The following is an 18,809-nucleotide window of genomic DNA, read 5'->3' as shown; positions in this document are numbered from 1 at the left end:
TGGAAATGTTGGTGGATATACAATGTGAAAGAAAAGTGAAGAAAAATAAATTGATTAATAATTAATATTGGTAACTGATAAAATGATTAATATTTTAAAATACACAAAAAACAGAACAAGATTATTTTGGTCACCTCAAATAAAATCTGAATATTTCAATAGCATTATACCTTGTAAGAAAACATTAGTTTCTATAATTGACAAAATAAACTTTTAGTTCTCTCACTGGCCTTCACTGCTCTGGACTGACTTTTTCAGATGGAAAGCAGAAGAAAGGTAAAAGCAATAAAATACTGAATCTTCCTTTACAGTGATGGGGACCAGTCTTGAACCTGGCTCTCACTTGTGGAAAAACAGGCACCCTTTGAGGTGAACTATCCTTTCTGCCTAAAATAGACTATTAGAAAAGTGAAGTTCATTTCTTAGAGGAGGTATTCTTTGTCCTTTAGCTTTCTTTCAGTTGTTAGATTGTCACCATTAAGTAGCACATTGAAAAGCAGAAAGAATGCTGGTTGTTACACTACACTGGAGAGGCAAAGTCAACTTCCTTTATGGTCCTGTCTACATTGATGTCCACCTGATAAGGCTTTATGGAAAGTTCACAAAGTTATATTCTGTAAGGGGAAAGAGCACATTTGGTCTTATAACAAGACGTGGAGTAGACTATGTCATGTACCAAAAAGTACCTGGGAATGAAATACTACATATGGAGTCCTGTGCATTGTAGGTTCAGTAGATGTTATACCAATATAGAGTAAATTTTTCTTTCAAACACTCCAGCGAAGAAAGAAGATATCTTTAGAACCTCATGTTAGAGACACTGCTTTCAATTAGGTTTTCAACAATTTTAAAAGTAGCACTTATAAGGATTGAGTCAAAAATTAACTAGAAATAATTATCATATAAACTCAGTTAGTGGTGTTAGAACATAGGTAACCCTTGCTTTCTGTTGGAACATTCATATAACTTTAATTAGTTGGATATAATGTGAATTCAAGAATATCTAGACAGCCCATTTACAGGAAAACTTTTGGCAATTGAATCTATATGCAAACACATACAAGACCACAGCTAATTTTCCTTTTCAGTTGCTGCAGAGGGTTATTTCTGAATGCAATTAGTGCATAATGTAGAGGAAGGCCATTGGGGCATTCAACTATAATAACATAGGATGCTTTCTTATATGTATAGATTCTAAATTTCTCATTCATTGAGACATTCAAGTCTTGCTCTTGGGACAATCTTTGCATACCAAACACTTAAGAAAAATGTTCCCAAATTTTATAATTTGATTTGCAAAATAGCTGAGAAAGAATACTAAAACCTTGCTAACAGACTATCAATTTAAAATTTTTAATTCTTTTTTCTATCAAGGAAGAGCTGAAGTGAAGATGTCAAATTTCCAACAAGGAATGAATACATTGATGCAATCACATCATACTCTATTTTCAGTAGAAATTGGCACATCTTATTCTGGTTTTAGCAGAAACTGGAATGTTACTTGTCCATGAATGTGGGTGCATAATTATAAAAGTGGAAATTAGGATGAAGACTCTTCTTATGTGTATGTGGAGGGGAGTAAAGGGGTTAGTAAGAGGAATAACTGAAAGAAGAAGAAATTGTTTCCATATTGGTGGACTGATTAAATGTAGATAAACCTAACCCTTTCCCCAAATACCTTATACGTGTGTCTCTAACAAATTTGGATTTGACTGTGAAGAGGATAAGCATTGCCCATGTGATACTGTGTTATCAATGTTGGAAGATATGGAGTGAGGCAAGGGTTTTGCATGAATATTAAGATGACTTAACTAATATCTGAAAGCAGCTAAATCACAATGCAAAGCAGTCAGCCAAAAAAGATCCTAACAGCCCCATCATTTAGACCAGCAAAGCAATAAATGATTTCTTTTGGGAGTAATCCTGTATTGGCTAGAAATTAGTCTGTGGAGGATATTCCTTTTCCTCTAGCATCCTGACAAATGACTTTTTAATGAAAGTTTTTCCCCCACACTCTTCCAGGTAGTTTGTAGAAGGATTAGAAAAAAAAAGTCCACAAATACAAAACATCCATCTTTTACTTAGACATAAAGCTCTATGGATCTAGCACCCCTTAGATTTCATGCGACTACTGATTACACTGTGAGTTTGAACAGATAAGAGAAACTCAGATGTTATATGTTTTGAGCTTTTTTTAAGATAAAGGAATTCTGGAAATGTTTCCTAAATAAGAGAAGGTAATTTAAAACTTGTGCTTTCTTGTCACACATTCTAATGTATTGACATTGGTTAAGTTTTTGTTGGTTACAATTAGATTGATACCGCAAGAGAAAAGTAAATAACTCTTTAACAAACCCAACAGAAAGTGCTTTAAAGGAACTTGATATCATCAACAAGCAAGATTGGATTTATGGTAATTTGAGTTCTTGCACTACTCCAGTTAAGGAAACACAAAACTTATCTCCAGGATACTGATGAATCTGGGATTTCTTCACTAAAGTCATGGGGTTCAAATTTTAATTTTGTGTGTTAGCATGTTTCTTTTCTCTAAAATGTGCACTTTAAATTTGAGATAGTCTTCCTTTATGTGATATATTAATTTAAGAGAAAAAATCTGATGTTGTAAGGCAAAAACCACAAAATCATCAAGTTATGGACTACTGAAGAATAAATATTATTATTGTTATCATTATTACTGTGAAACAAATATTGAATATATTTTATTAACTAATATTACAAGCACTGTTTTAGGAAACAGAGTACCAATTAGACACTAGAAAATTATCAGAGTGAGATTGTTTATGCAATGATATAAACTATTTACATCACTATCCCAGAGATCTTCATTTTACGAATAAAGCTTAAAACTTGTTCATTCAAGGGATACAAACCTTTGGTGGTGGGAATGGTGTTAATATACACTCCTATTAACTTATCGTGTTGTAAATCACTATTTAATCAATGTGAGAAAAGAAAAATAGATTGAATATCTGCAACTTTTTGATGCATTGAGCCCAGTTCTGAGTATATATTTCTTCAGTCTAAGCACTTAAGATTTCAAATTGGTAACCTGATTGAATTTTAACTGTGGGTTTAAATTGTTAATATATTTCTAATAATGACTTTTTCTTTGAAATATTAAATCACCAATAATCAGAAGCAACTGGTCATGTCACTATATAAAATACAGCTATATGTAAATAGCATTTAATGACTTCAAATATGGTGAGGTCTTACATGATACAGTAAATCTTAATAATGAGATTTTCAAAGTCAACCAAATTCCCAAATAACTTGATTATAATAAAAACTAACAGGGACCGGGTGGTGGCACACCTGGTTGAGTGCACATGTTACAGTGCACAAGGACCCAGGTTTGTACCCCCGGTCCCTACCTGCAGGGGGAAATCTTTGCAAGTGGCGAAGCAGGGCTACAGGTGTCTCTCCCTCTCTTTCTCCTCCTTCCCTCAAGATTTATGACTGTCTCTATCCAATAAATAAATATAATAAAAATTAATTAAAAAAACCTACCTATTACCTTTTTATACTCTACGACAGCAGAAACCTTCCCCATTCTCTATAAAACCCATATTTATCCCAGTCATGGAAAATCTGGGGCATGGTTCATCTTCCTGCATGCTTCTCTAGATCCATACCATTTGATACTGTATCTGCTGATTTAAACTAAATCATTGCAACCAGTACCACCTAGACATGTTTCACTTCAGATCATGTCCAAAGATACCATGCGTGGAATGTTAGCCCTTCAGCTCCATTACTCTGGTGAGACCTTTCCTAGCTCATAGGACTCCCTAATTCCATTCTGGGTGGTGCACTTCCTAACAAAGCCACAGAACCTAGATGTAGATCAGGGCCCATGAGATAGCACACATGTGCCCATGTATCCATAAATTACGGGACAATATATACCTTAAAGTAAAAGTGAACGAGAGTTTGCAGTGACTCAATATGGACAGCAAGCAAGTAGAACGACCTAAAAAGACACCATAAACTATTCATATAGTTTCTACTTAGACTTAGATACCCTCCTTACCTACCTCCCATTTCATTTTCCTCAATCACTCCAAGGCTACCTTGTTAAAGTAAGAACTACAAAAGTTGGATAAGGGCAAGAGACTGAAAGATGTTAATGATGGTACTTTTGGTCACTACCAGGCCACCGCATCATCCAGGGCCCTAGTCAAGGAATCCTGTGATATCTACATAGACATGATGGTCCTAGACCTATAACAAATCTCTGTCTCTACTGTCACTGATCATCTCCATCAGGAACACAGTGGACCCTCTTACAGGTCTCTACAGCATCTTGCCATCAATGTGGATCAACAATGGTAAAGGACTGTTCCATTCTCCAAAGAAATGTTTTTCTGCCACTCAAAGAAGATGGATCCTGCAATGAGTCCAGCCTAGAATGTTCCTAGCTATGACCACAGAATGAAAGCTCAGACCTACAGGGATACAGAAATTACACAGGCTCCTGTGATGAATATGGGCCCCAGATCAAATTGATAAGGCTTATAGTAAACAATATTTATGTATGTTTCCAATATTTGGAAGCTACTTTTTTCCCTGATTCAGCCTTATGGTCTCATTTCCAACTCTGACACCATTTCCCCAGACAATATCTTTGGCCTACCTGCATGTTATTTGTCTAACTCAGGCAAAAAATTAGTAAAGTTATGGGCTCTTTGGAATATACCCAAAATAGACTTACTAGCTTTTTCCAAAATGGAGACCCCCAAGTCTTATCTGCTATATTTTTGCCTTTAGGTTCTTGATTATTAAACAATTCATTCTGCTTTATCTTAATGCTTTTTCAGTCACCAAGTTGCAGGTGCTACCATGACAACAACCTGACTTCCCTGTGCAGAAGACCTCACCACTGTATCCTGGAATTCCTCCTCCCCAGAGCCCCACCCCACTAGGGAAAGAGAGAGACAGGATGGGAATATGGATCGACCTGTCAACAACCATGTCCAGCAAAGAAGCAACTACAGAAGCCAGACCTTCCACCTTCTGCACCCCATAGTGACCCTGGATCCATGTTCCCAGAGGGATAAAGAATAGGAAAGCTTCCAATGGAGGGGATAGGATGTGGAACTCTGATGGTAGGTTGATCATTATTATATCAATAAAAAAAACTTGTTCTTTCAAAATTTAAGTGCTATTATATGAAAGATATAGATCTATATTTTAAGGGGAGGTGGAATATAAAAATATATTGTAAATTAATATTTCCATAACAGAAGTCATTGTATCTATACCTAGATCTTATACAGATATATTTATGGTTGACAATGGGAACTGCAGATGGATTGTAATTGACTCTACCTTTATAGATTTAATAGAAGTTTAATCTATTAGTATAAAATTACTATTAGTGTAAGTTAACAATATTTTTCATTTATCTAGTATTAAAAGTGATATATGCAAATATAAATCAATGTATCATTATCAGTCTTATAATAGATTGTGTGCTCCAAAATGATAGTTATCTTAAAACTCTTGAATTTATAATTTTGATAACTGTGAGAAATCTCTACTATTTCTAAAAACTTTAAACTCCAAGTAAATTAATTTGTGGACATTTGATTAATTTAAATATTTACATCATGTAATATAATTTAAATGCATCCCAACATGGCTAAAAAATGGTCATAGGTAGTTATCTATTTCCAATTTTATAAAATCAGTAATATAGAGATTCTATGTGAACACAGTAATAAAAATATACAGTGAATATACAATACTCTTCAGAATACAAAGGAGAAATCTTGTGTTACTATGTACTAATAATTCCCCAATAACAGAGGCTGAAGGTGAGTAAAATAATCAAAATGCTACAAAGTAAGGGATTTATGCATTACTTAACCAACAATTGCATACAAATAATTTCAATAAAAATTATTTGATTCAGAAAATTAAAAAAAAACACTATTTTGTATTTTCTTCAGGTTTTAAAAGTAGTTTAAAATAATAGCTTCAGAAAGAACAATAATGGGACCAAGCAGTGGCATACCTGGTGAGCACACAAATTACCATGTGCAAGGACCTGGGTTCAAGGCCCTGCTCCCCATTTGCAGGGGTGGAAGCTTCACAAATGAGGGAACAGTCCCGCAGGTGTCTGTCTTTCTCTCTTCCTCTCCATATCCTGCTCCTTTCCCAATTTCTCTATATCCTATCAAATTAAAAAAAAAAAAAAGGCTGCAGGAGTGGTCAATTTCTAGTGGTGGCACCAAGCCCCAGCAATAATCCAGGTGGGGGAAAAAAGAAGACAAAGAAATGAATCCTTAACTTTGAAAAGTTAAAGACTATGTTTATTCTCCTAATAGTTTTATCTTTTAAAATTTATTTTATGGGGAGCCAGGCGGTAGCGCAGCAGGTTAAGCGCACGTGGTGCAAAGCGCAAGGACAGGCCTAAGGAACCTGGTTCGAGCCCCTGGTTCCCCACCTGCAGGGGAGTCGCTTCACAGGCGGTGAAGCAGGTCTGCAGGTGTCTATCTCTCTCCCTCTCTTGTCTTCCCCTCCTCTCTCCATTTCTGTCCTATCCAACAATGACAACATCAATAAGAACAACAATAATAACTACAAAATAAAACAACAAGGGCAACAAAGGGAATAAAAAAAATTATTTTATGTAGTTAACTTTGAGTTAGATCCAAATCTGAAATTTAATGTTTCTATGATATGCATTTTCTCAAATTTCAAATTGTGAAATAAAGTGTTACCCTTTATGTTTAAAGGAAACATTTCAGAAAAATCCCTCTTCTTATTATTTCTATTTTATTTGATAGGACAGACATACATTGAGAGGGGGAGGGAGAGATAGAGAGGAAGAGAAAAATAGACATTTGCAAACCCACTTTACCACTCATGAAGCATCCCCTCTATAAGTGGGAAGCAAGGGCTTGAACCTGGGTACTTGCTCATGGTACATTCATGAGATGTGTTCAGCAGGTGTGCCACCACCTGGCTTCAGAAAAATTTCTAGTTTTCATCGAGTTTTGGCAAGAGACATATGTTCTGTTAGGAAAATGTTAAAGTTTCCATTATTTCTTTGCCACTTACTCTTTGAACTGAAGAAAAATTGGGAGCAGGTAAGAGGCAACAGGCCTGTTCTCTATTACATTACTTGTGTTTATCAAAGCGATTTGTACCTTGTGTTCTCAATGCTTCACTAGGATCTAGTATGTTAGAAAACTTTGCAATGTGTTATTCATATACAAAATTAAAAGTATCCATTTTACAAGTTATTCATAATGTTCTTATACTGCCCCAAAAGTAACTTAAATATTTTCTTTGTTCACAACATGGTATTACATCAATTTTACAACTATTTAGACTTATTAGCATACATTGGCAAACAGAAAATATTTTCTTAAGTGAATATGTACAAGTTTGGGGAGGACTGACATATTGATCAAAAGAGGACACAGGAGAAAGCTGGGTGTGATCGTTATGACCTGTCTTTCTAATGCATCTTCTTGAATAAGGATAACAGAAGGTTTTCCAGAATAGTATCCTCACAATCCACATCCAAAGAGAAATTTATCGTGCATAATCTAAATTGAATACATATCGACTATCTATCATTTTTAATATACATCCTGTCAAGAATGTAGGGGACTGAGTTTTATTTTTGAGCTTAGAATTGGTTCTATGGAAATGTGATGATAATTATGGGAACTGTATTGATTTGATTTGATGTCTTGGTTACTAGTGGATAAAGAATATCTAGAAATGTTACTTGAATACAGTTTTACTGTCTGGTACATAGATCATACTTAGATATATTTAAAGTAAATAATGTGCTAGAGGCTGTAGAATATCTTTAAGAGAATTATCTACTACACAGTAAGATTACTGACTTTAAACAGAGGCATTAGAATATCTAAAATTCAGGAAGCAAAATCACGACCCACACCTAGGGTATTTCAAACATCTCTTTTATAAACAGAAAAGACTAATGAGTCTCCCGATCATTATATAAGGTTGAAAACACTGTTTTCAGGTGGTCATGAAATAGCCATGAAAGTCTGACAATAAACGTCGTATGCTAAAACCAGAAATATAGTTCACTTAAATAGAATACTGCTTTGCCATAAGTGCAGACCAAGTTTGAGCCCAGTCTCCACCACATTAAAGGAAATTTTTTTTCTGTCTCTGTCTTTTTCTCTCTCTTTCTCTCTCTCTTGTCCTATCCACAAAAGTCAATCTGCAGTGGTAAAGTTACAGCAGAGATATTACCCCATAAAAAAAAGAAAAATATGATGCTATTGATAGTACTTCTTTAAGGGTAGTTAAAATGCCTACCACATATTGGACCTTGATGCTCAGCACATCCTTTGGCTTTTCTCTCTTCAAAACATCTTATATGTGTCACCTTTTGCAGGTCTGCTGGGAAATTGTGCCAATGCAGTCACATCTGCCATGTTGTCCCCTCAGGCTACTGCTAGTTCCCTGGAGAGTTGGGACATTTTCAGAGTGCCTGTTCAGCCATGTTGTGCCCTCAGGACACTGTCTATATCCCCGCGATATCTGGAGTGCTCTGGTTACTCCTCCCCCCTCCCATTCTCACGAGAGTTATCATCCTATCCTGGAGTGCTATGGTTACTCCTCCCCCTTCCCATTCTCGCGAAAGCTACTCCTATAAAAACCCTTCGTTTTCCGCACCTCATTCTCTTGCCAGCGCTCCACTCTGGTGTTCAGACGCAGGAAAGGTTACTGTGTGAGGCGGCCATTTTCTCTACCTCCACGTGGCCCAACCTGCTTCTCTAACACCCAACTCTGAGGTGCCAGCGCGAATAAAGATTTGTGTTTCCTCTTTGCTCCGGACCCTCTCTCTCTCTTCTCTGCGGCCCGCGCACTACAACATCTGGCTCTACAACACAGGTCTAGGAGCAATAATTTGTAGGGCTGAGAATATATTTGCTGACCCCCTGAGAGAGTGCATGAAAACCAACTGTGCTACCACCCACCCTTTCATTCACCATGAGAGGCTTTATATTTTTTTTGGGGGGGGGTATTCTAATTTCTGCCTTTATATTATAAAATATGAACAAAAAAGACTTTGAGAAGAAAATTCAATTTTACAAATCTTTAGAAGCCACTTTAAAATTTAATGACATAATTTCATAAACTAATGCCATAAATAGTGTGACCATATAGTCACATTAAAATCAGAAATCTTTAAGATTATAATAAGATTTCTGTTAACAATTGAATTATTAATAATAAAATTGACAACCATATTGCCGACATGGTGATTAAGGGTGATCTTTGAATTCTCACATCTCTCTAGAATCTCCATGTACACATTTCACCTATAATATCTTTGGAATAGTGACCAGCATATGGTCCTAAGATGTCATTCTTAATGTAGGCTTGTCTTTATTAAAATCTAAAAGGATCTTCTTTCTATAAACAGGCACTTCCTTGCATTCAATATGATCCCTTCATATTTCCCAATAGTTAGCTGAAGCACCTGAGTACAAAATGGGAGATGTAGATTATAAAACAACAGCTGCTATCATGAGTTACTGAGTAATCCCCAAAGCTTCCTCCCATCTGAATGATTTACAAGCTTAACCTAACAGGTCACAATCCCAAAACTAATTTATCTTCTTACTACAGTGTACAGGGTCTGTACAGTGGTGCCCTAATTGTCAACAAATGCATCCTGCAATCCTCACTACTGAAGCAGCTTTTTAGACTTTTGAGTTTCCCATTATAGGATTTTTTTAAATAAGGAGTTAAGAGTGGGGATAGATAGCATAATGGTTATGCAAAGACACGCCTGAGGCTGCAAAGTCCCAGATTCAATCCTCTGCACCACCATCAACTAGAGATGAGCAGTGTTCTGGTAAAAAAAGGATAGGATAGGATAGGATAGGATAGGATAGGATAGGATAGGATAGGATAGGATAGGATAGGATAGGATAGGATAGGATATAGGACAGAAGAAAGGAAGGAAGAGGAGTTAAACATTTTTCTCTCTATAACTATTTGTCTGAATTCATTTTCTATTAAAATATTTAAAGTCATTTGATCTGAGTACATTCTTATGGGTAAAAATCAAACCTTGGTCTACATAAGACCCTAGATTCAAGTTTTCATACTACATGGGAACATCATTGACTGACCTAGAGGAGCAGTGCTGTGAGATCTTTTCTCTGTCTCTCCTTCCCCTCTCTCTTTCTTGCTCTCTATAAGTACTTATACTAATAACAGCTAACAATGATAACAACAATTAATAGAAACTTGATCCAGAGAAACTCCTCAGTACTACTGAACAAGCGCGAGGTCATGGGCTCATTCCTTGGCACCTCATAAAAATAAAATAAAATAAGATGATAAAATCCAGATTTGGATTGTAGAACATATTTCCCACTGCAATGCGCAGTACTGTCCTGAGATCCTACAATCTAAGTATGTAGATACTACCATTTGCATTAACAGTTCACATATTTCATATTGGGCTGAGAATGTTTATAACTAAGTATACTGCATATTCCTTAATAACTGACTCAAGAACTGTTCTGCTTTCCTATGCTCTGTCCCACACAGCACAGTAGGAAACATGCTGTCAAAAACAAACTCAATTCTTTTCATCCTGCACATTCAGAAATTGAGAAACTCATCAGCATCCACTAGTTTTGATTTTCTCCTTTCTGCACTCTGAATTACAAGCAGATGGTGAAATGTGAATGTACACAACTTCTGCTAACAAGGAATGACAGGAAGGTTGGGAGTCAAACAAAGGGCACCAGAAGTCAGGTTCATCTACAAATGTGACCACCATTTCTTAAATCATAGAGAACTTGTTTATCTGACTTTTTCTCTGTGGGAAAAATATTTTGATGTCTTTCCCATTTCCTTCAAAACGAGTAACAAAAACTGTATCCGTAGTCATGAGTAATATTAATTTTTTTGTCTTCAGTAGGGTTTTTTGCCCTGAGATGACTTATTAAGATTGAGAGAGATAGAGACAAATAAGGATTGGAGGGAGAGAGAGAGAGAGAGAACTGAAACTTCTTTCTGTGTGGTGGGGACTGGGCATGAAACTAGACCACACATATAGATAGGAAAGAAGGAAATTCAGGCATGACAGACATACAAAAGAATGAAGGACTGGTAATGTGAGAAAGGATTTTTTAGTAGAGAGTAGGATAGGATAGGTTTTTAAGACATTTTACCATCCACAAAAGAAAATTCCAAATGCATTAAGGACTTGGATGTTAGACCAGAAACTGTCAATATAGGCAGCACTCTTCTCCATATAAATTTTATAGGCATCTTCAATGATATAAATCCAATTGCAAGGAAGATTAAAATAAAAATAAACCAATGGGACTACATCAAATTAAAAACTTCTGCACAGAAAAAGAGGCTAACACCCAAACAAAAAGACTACTTAGAGAATGGGAGAAGATCTTTACATGCAATATATCAGACAAAAGGCTAATAACAAAAATATTTAAAGAGCTCATGTGCTCACCTCATCAGCACATATACTAAAATTGGATTGATACAGAGAAGATTAGCATGGCCCCTGCACAAGGATGACACACAAATTCTGAAGTATTCCATATTTTTTCTACTGTGATTATTTTTGTAATCTGATCAGTTAATAAAACATGACTGCTTTCAAATTGAGAAAAGAGAAAAGAGAGAGAGAGAGCTCACCAAACTCAACAACAGTAACAACAACAAAACAACAAAGGACCTCACCCTAAAATGGAGAGAGGATATGAACAGAACATTCACCAAAAAAAAGATCCAAAAGGCCAATGAACACATAAAAAATGTTCCAAATAATTGTCAGAGAATTTCAAATAAAAGCAACAATGAGATACCATTTCACTACACCATTTTCACTAGTGAGAATGCCACACATCTGAAACTACAGCAACAATAAATGCTGGAGAATCTGTGGGGGCAAAGGAACCCTCCTATACTGCTGGTGGGAATGTAAACTGACCCAACCCTTCTGGAGAGAAGTCCGGAGAAAACTCAGGTTAGAAATAGGCCTGCTTAGTGATTTTCCTCCTGGGGATATATTCTAAGGAGCAAAACACACCTATCCTGTGTTCATAGCAGCACTATGTGTAATGCCCCAAACCTGGAAACAACCTAGGTGTCCAACAACAGGTAAGTGATTAAGTAAGTTGTGATATACATATATACACACACACACATAATGGACTGCTACTCAACTATTAAAAATGGTGGGTTTACCTTCTTCACTTCATCTTGGATAGAGCTTGAAGGAATAATGTCAAGTGAAATAAGCCAGACCGAGAAGGATGAATCTGGAATGATCTTGCTCATAGACAGAAGTTGAGAAATAAAAAAAGAAGGGAAAACAAAAAGCAGAGCTTGGACAGAGTTTGGTGAATTGTACCAAAGTAAAGGACTTGCAGGGTGGGGGTCTTCAGGTTGTGGTGCAATATGGTATATAATATAGAGGAGGATCTAGGTGGGGGAGTTAGAATGTTTTGCAGAAAACTTATTATTTTCACACATGTACCAACAATCACATTTACTGTTGACTATAAATTATAAACCCCCATTTAAAAAAAAAAGATGATAACTTTATCCTCAAGTAAAAGGTAGAAAGAAGTGCTAAGCTGAAGAGGACCAGTTAGAGTACTGATTCATAAAATAGATCTTTTATGTTTTATCTGTGAATTTTTGCTAACAGAATATGATGTGTGTGGAGGGTTATAGTGCTTTTGAGGCTATAAAAAGAAGTTGGTTCTAGATTTCCAGCTATAGACTAACTGAATGCATTCAGGAAGAAAAAGTGAATTATTTGTTTTTGGAAAGAAATTTGAAGAGACTGAGCCAGTGTTTTATAGATGTGGGCAGAAAAAATAGCTAGAAATGTATTTAGCTAAAGTTTAGAGCTATTAAAGAAATCTAGTATTACACTTGGTCTTACACAAGATGCTTAAGAAATACATTTGAAGCCTTGTCAACAAAATTAATGAAAGTTAAAATGCCTATCTGCCAAGTCTGGAAAGTTAAGATCATATTATTAATTTTATCATTTCTTAGAAATACTTTTTTTTTGTCTTTCATAGTTACCTATTATATCATTAGGAATTCCTGCATGGTTGACTTAGGCAGCTACTATCTGAATGCTGGGAACACAATAAGGAATTCAATAATGTACTAAACACACACTAGTCATTTTTTGCTTCTACTGTTTCACCAGTCATGATTTCTAAAATAAAAAAACAGATCCAGAAGAAAAGAAAAGCACAGGTGACTATATTTTTCCCAAGGCAGTATAGTCAGCAACTGAATAATAGAATGAGCTGAAAATATACACAATGATAGTGTAAAAAAGAAAAAAAAAAAAAAAGGAGAAGTCTTTATTTCAATTAAGCAACTCTCATCAAAAGGTGCCAAAGGTTTTGATTTTTCAAGCAGTATACTGGTTGCTGTAATCCAAGCCCCACAATGTCTGGATTATATTAACTAAATTCCAAGCTTGACTAGACTGCCTTGAACAGCCCTATATTCCTGAAATTGGAAACAATTAACATTCTGTTAATTCATGAGATAAAAACTGCTCAAGTATAAAATGGTAGGTGTAGTGTTAAGTGATTTGTTTGAATATCCTATGGAAGAAAGGCAAAGGCCTTTAAACTAGGTAAACTTACAGTGATAACATCCAGGGTTAATTTTTTTGGTAACAATGCATGATTCAATTAACTTAGTATATTACCCTAAATTATTCAGAAGTCAAGAACAGAGATTTTTCAAGTTAGTTAATATGACTAGGATTATTGGCCTCACCACTTTCATACTAATTTAGGTCAAATTTAACCACTCTGTATCTCCTTTTTTGTTTTCTACATTTGTAAATAAGTTATGAGAAAATTGATACTACTGTGTTCAATGCAGAGAACAATGATATATACTGAGATGTTGTAACTATGAAGTACTCTACTGGGTGATCTGGTATGCCTGGGTGTTTTTTTTCTTCTTGTTTTCAAAATGCCAATATTAATCTTAAATACTGAAAGAAGCCACAAGATAGCTTTTCCTAAAGTCATCATTTTACAGATGAGAATGCTGTAGGAAGTGCAGTTCAATACATAAAATCACACAGACCACAGTGTATAGAACACTAGAATTTGAGGTATTTGGCTGCATTAATGTGTTCCTAGAGTGCTTAGTGAGGAACTGGTGATGGAAAAATCCATCATATTAGGTCACTATAGAAGAGTATAAGGTATTTCAGGAGAGGAGAGTCACTCTTCCTTCCTGGTAGGAGAGCCATCCTATGTAGAACTCTGAATTTTTGCATTGTTATATGATTTGTCCCTCTTTCTTCCATCTAGTGTTTACTCTCAGACTTCTGTAGGCTATGGAGAATTGAAAACACTTGAGAGTGCTCAAATCAAGCATGTACTTCATGATAATTCAGTAATGATACAGATAATTTCATGAAGACCCCTGTATTCTTAAGTTATGCATCATGGCCAGAGAAGCTACTGTGTTGCACAATGGGCAGGCATAAATCACAATATACTTGTAAGCATTTGAATTAATGCGAAGAATGACCAAAGCTTAACCTAGGCATTTCAAGTGGAGAATGATATTTGTGGTTGAACACAATGTGTAGATGTAAAACCAATACCTTACATTGTGTTCAACCACACATAACATCTCATATTTCTGTGAGAATAACTTTAATATTTTAGTTGATTGGAGGGGATATTTTGATAATTATAGCACCAGTGTATATTCAGGAGTTTAGAAAGAAATATTCTGGGGTTACAAATATGTTCTTAGGGATGACGACTTGGAGATAATACCTGGTGTGAGCTGCAAAAAGAAGCAGCTATCTGGGTCATTAGTGGAAAAGGTGAACAAGGGGTGATCAGGGTGATACCAGAAAGAGTCCTATAACCCACTCTTGGGTTGGCAAACAGAGGCCAAAAGGACAAAGAAAGGAAAATCTTTGGTTTGACTATTTCTAAACTCACCCTTCCCCTATCCATCCCAAAACCAGCCCCAAAGGGTTGCCTGCCACTCCTAGAAAGCTTCCTTTAGAGCTATTTTCTTTACCAAGATTCCTGGCTCAGCAGGGGTGTCGTCCCAAGCCTCTTTTTATTTTTTTCTCTTTTCTTTTTGAAGGGGGCTAGAGCTCTATTTGAGTAACAGAATACCTGACCAATCAGACACTCAGCCCTGCCTGGGAAAGAATAGATGTTTTTCTTTTTTGTTTGTTTGTTTGTTTTAATACTTCTTATAATTGGTTGTCTTTGGTTTAGGAAGGGGACCAGGCTGTGTGCAGCCAATCTGGAGTGGTCCAAGCTTCAGACTGACTGTTAGGGTTTTTTACTTTATTCTATTTTATTATTACTATTATTATATATGCATATCCCTTTTCCCTCCTCCTCAGGCAGGTTGACCAAAATTAACTGTTGTTGCTTTTTACATAGATAGGTGGCTGGGTGTGCTGTCCATTGTGGGAGGAACTTGTTTCTCTCTCCCTCTTCCTTCCACCCTCCTTTTTTCTCTCCTCCTAGCTAATTAAAACAAACAAACAACAACAATAACAAAAAACCTCTTTACCTTCACAGCTCTTTTTCTTTTTCTTTCTTCTTCTTCCTTCTTTTGCTTTCTGAATTCACTGACACTCATTTATGAATTATTTTGTGGAAGAAATCTGACTTGGAGTGGGGCCTCTCTCTTTTCTAGAGAGAACTTACAAGGCTCATTAAGGTTAAATGACATTATATGTAAACTGTACCATATTTTCATATCACTACTACCTTTACTTAGATGAAAAATTCTCCCTATATCATAAATGATACAAAAACAATTGATGGTTTCTTTTCACACTTAAATTCTTCAGAGAATATATTAGATTCCAAGTAAAAGTAACTATGCAGCTATAAAAAATGATGAGGTGGTGTCATCTGTAATATCTTGGTCAGAGCTTGAAAGTATCATGTTGAGTGAGATAAGCCAGAAAAAGAAAGTCCAATACTGAATTATCTCATGAATAAGTGGAAGTTAATAAGAAAAGAACAGTAAAGGAAATCATAAGGTGAAACTTGGATTGGGTGTGGTGTATTGCACTAAAGCAAAGAACTCTGGGGAAGGAACACTATAGATGGAATGAAGGAAGACTGGACTGCTGGCATGATGGGGCAGGAAGGCCCAAGATAGAGGGAGTGAATGTCTCCCAGACACCTATCAACTAGAGAAGAGCTGTTGTGCCTATGCCTCAAAGACTCCTTTAAACTATGAAATGCACAATAAAATCAAAGAAAGAAAAAAAAAGTACCTGTGACAAGAATCTACAGATAGTGTTTGGTATTGTTTTTATCATTTAACATTTTTTTCACTTTCTATCGTGAAAGTCAAATTCAGCTTCTTCTTTTACTAGGATTCATCTTTGCAAGATTAACTTTGGCCCAAGGTGCCAATTTTTTTCCTTACAGAGAATGTTCTCTCAACAGAAATTCAGTTACATTTATAAATGTAACAGTAGGATCACTTCACCATGGGGAGGGGCAAATTGGTCTACCACTAGGCCCAGAAAATATTTGAAGTGGAATTTTAGATCTTTAACCTGAATTTTTTTTCTGTACTTGGTCATGAATGCAAAAGACTGATTTTGTTTGCAAAGAATTTTTGATGGTCAGTAAACTTGTATATTTTCTTTATAAGAATTTAAAGATTTTTATTTACAACCCCAAAATTATATGTCATCTGTCCCTCTCAATTTTAAAAGTGATTTAAGTTTAACACAAACTTTGACCAACTGGGCACCAGCTGTGATTTAATAGGGCACTAACTAATATAATATATGACAGAGTATTTTAAGTAATATTACATAAATAAATAGAATCATTGCCCAAACGACTTAATAGACTTGGCCATGGAAAAATTCTTAGGAGTTTCTCTTGCTCCTGATAACCCCTCTAATTGTATAACCAATGAGAAATTCTGACAAAAAATCATGGAGAATGTGTGATATAAGAGGTTAGGAAACCCTTTTCTTTCGTAAAAGGACCAACTCACAAAATTTTGGCTTCCTAAAATAACATTTAGGAAAACATCTAGTTCAAAGAGTAGCAGTATAAAACATTAGTAATAATTAGAGATAATTGAAAATATAGCTTTGTGTATTATTACTTGACTAGTGAACAATGAGATTTAGTTTATAATGTTGTGCTTTGTATGTATTTTTTTCTAAATATAATTTACAAAACTTAGGATATTACCCAAAATTATTTATGTTAAGAGGTCTATGAGAGGTTTTATTTTATAATTGAAATAACAAAAATACTTCTTAAAAAATAATTATTTTTGCTTTGGATTTGACCAGAACTATTATTTAATTTAGCTAGGTAATTTTATAATAACTGAAAATTCCTTTTAATATGTTTAGTAACATTACTATTTCCAAGACACTGTACTTGTGAGAACATTTTAAGTTGAAATAAGAAGGTGAAGTTAGGTGATAAATAGAAACATCAACCCTGGGTAGATGTTTCTGTGTATTGTATCATATAAACCATTCCTTATATGAAGATCTAACCATGTTTTCCATATGCAGAGGCATGGTATAAGACCCAGAGATAAACATAACCATACAAGTGCTACATAAAATACTAGTCCTAGATAAATTTCTGTTGTTAGAACCTAATTTGTAAAAAAAAAAAAAAAAGTATTATTGTTGTAAAGAATGTTTCTTTTCAACCTTGGTCCTGCTGACAGTAGATCCCTGAAGCAGAAGCCTGAAGCAACAAATACTGACTATAACCAGTTTCTAGTATTTCCAAGACCTCACATTAAAAAGACAAAATATCTGAAAAAATAAAGTACATTAAATAATCTTTCCTTTAGCATTCTAATTACTTGTAGTGTAAAATAATGATAATTTAAAAAATTGAACCCTAACTTATCAATCTACAAATTGTGGTAATAGCAAATTCATATCCACCTGTGAGTTAGTGGGCAGATCTTAATTATCTCCATTTTCCTTTGTGTAAAACTGTGGCTATTACAATCAACTTTTAGCAAACTACTGGAAGAGGATAAAATACTCTGGAGTCAAACCGGCATCTGATTCTTAAAAAAGAAAGCTTTCCAGCTTCAAAATGAACAATGGTAATACTGAAAAAGTTGACTTAACTTTCACTTTATTTATTAAAAGAAGCTCATTTGGGGGGAAAAGCACATATGATTTATGTATTTTCTTCACAGAGCTACAAAACTTTAATCCATAGCTGATGAAAGGGTGTAAGAGAAGCCTGAAAATTATGCTGCGCTTAATTATACTTAATGTGAATTATTCAGAAGTGCAGACAGAGACTAAAAATTTATTTCACACAAAAGAGCTTGACATTTTAATTGGTCCTTCAGAATAGAGACAAAACAATTTCCTCTCAAGAAAATTTACATCTTTCCTATCATTGCCTCAGCCTCAGCCAAGCAGAACTTCATTAACAAGATTAATTGTTGTGCCAGTATCTGCTTCATCAGGTGTATGGCCCAGGTGAAAAGAGGAATACAAAATGATGACTGACATTTCTAACAGATATGATTGATTCAAAGAGGGAAAAATATGACAGATTGAGCCACCATACCTTGGTCATTAGCCATTTTGTCAGGGTGTTCCACTGTGGGGGAGAAAAAAAATAATATTATTAAACTTTGACAGTTCACATCAAGAAAGCTGGTATGTCAGATCAACAGTTTTGTTAGAAAGTTCTCATATCAAGACCAGTACTTTACTGAAATAAAATTTAATA

The 18,809-nt window shown here is 35.2% G+C and overlaps 1 protein-coding gene and 1 non-coding gene across 2 annotated transcripts in view; one reads left to right on the top strand and one right to left on the bottom strand.

The window, feature by feature from the left end:
• The window catches only part of DCC (DCC netrin 1 receptor), a 1,300,159-nt gene that overhangs the window by 105,612 nt on the left and 1,175,738 nt on the right, over positions 1-18,809 (bottom strand). The window contains exon 22 of the mRNA XM_016186489.2: positions 18,645-18,677. Within this exon, the coding sequence (XP_016041975.1) occupies positions 18,645-18,677 (33 nt within the window). The remainder of the gene's footprint in view (positions 1-18,644; positions 18,678-18,809) is intronic.
• Positions 11,511-11,616, top strand: LOC132533209 (U6 spliceosomal RNA). The gene has a single exon (XR_009545116.1). It is a non-coding gene; the product is annotated as a U6 spliceosomal RNA (small nuclear RNA).

Source organism: Erinaceus europaeus, chromosome 15 (assembly GCF_950295315.1).
Source record: "Erinaceus europaeus chromosome 15, mEriEur2.1, whole genome shotgun sequence".
NCBI classification, from domain to species: Eukaryota; Metazoa; Chordata; class Mammalia; order Eulipotyphla; family Erinaceidae; genus Erinaceus; species Erinaceus europaeus.
Note: the sequence above shows the minus strand (reverse complement) of the source record. Positions and strands in the feature narration are given on the sequence as shown.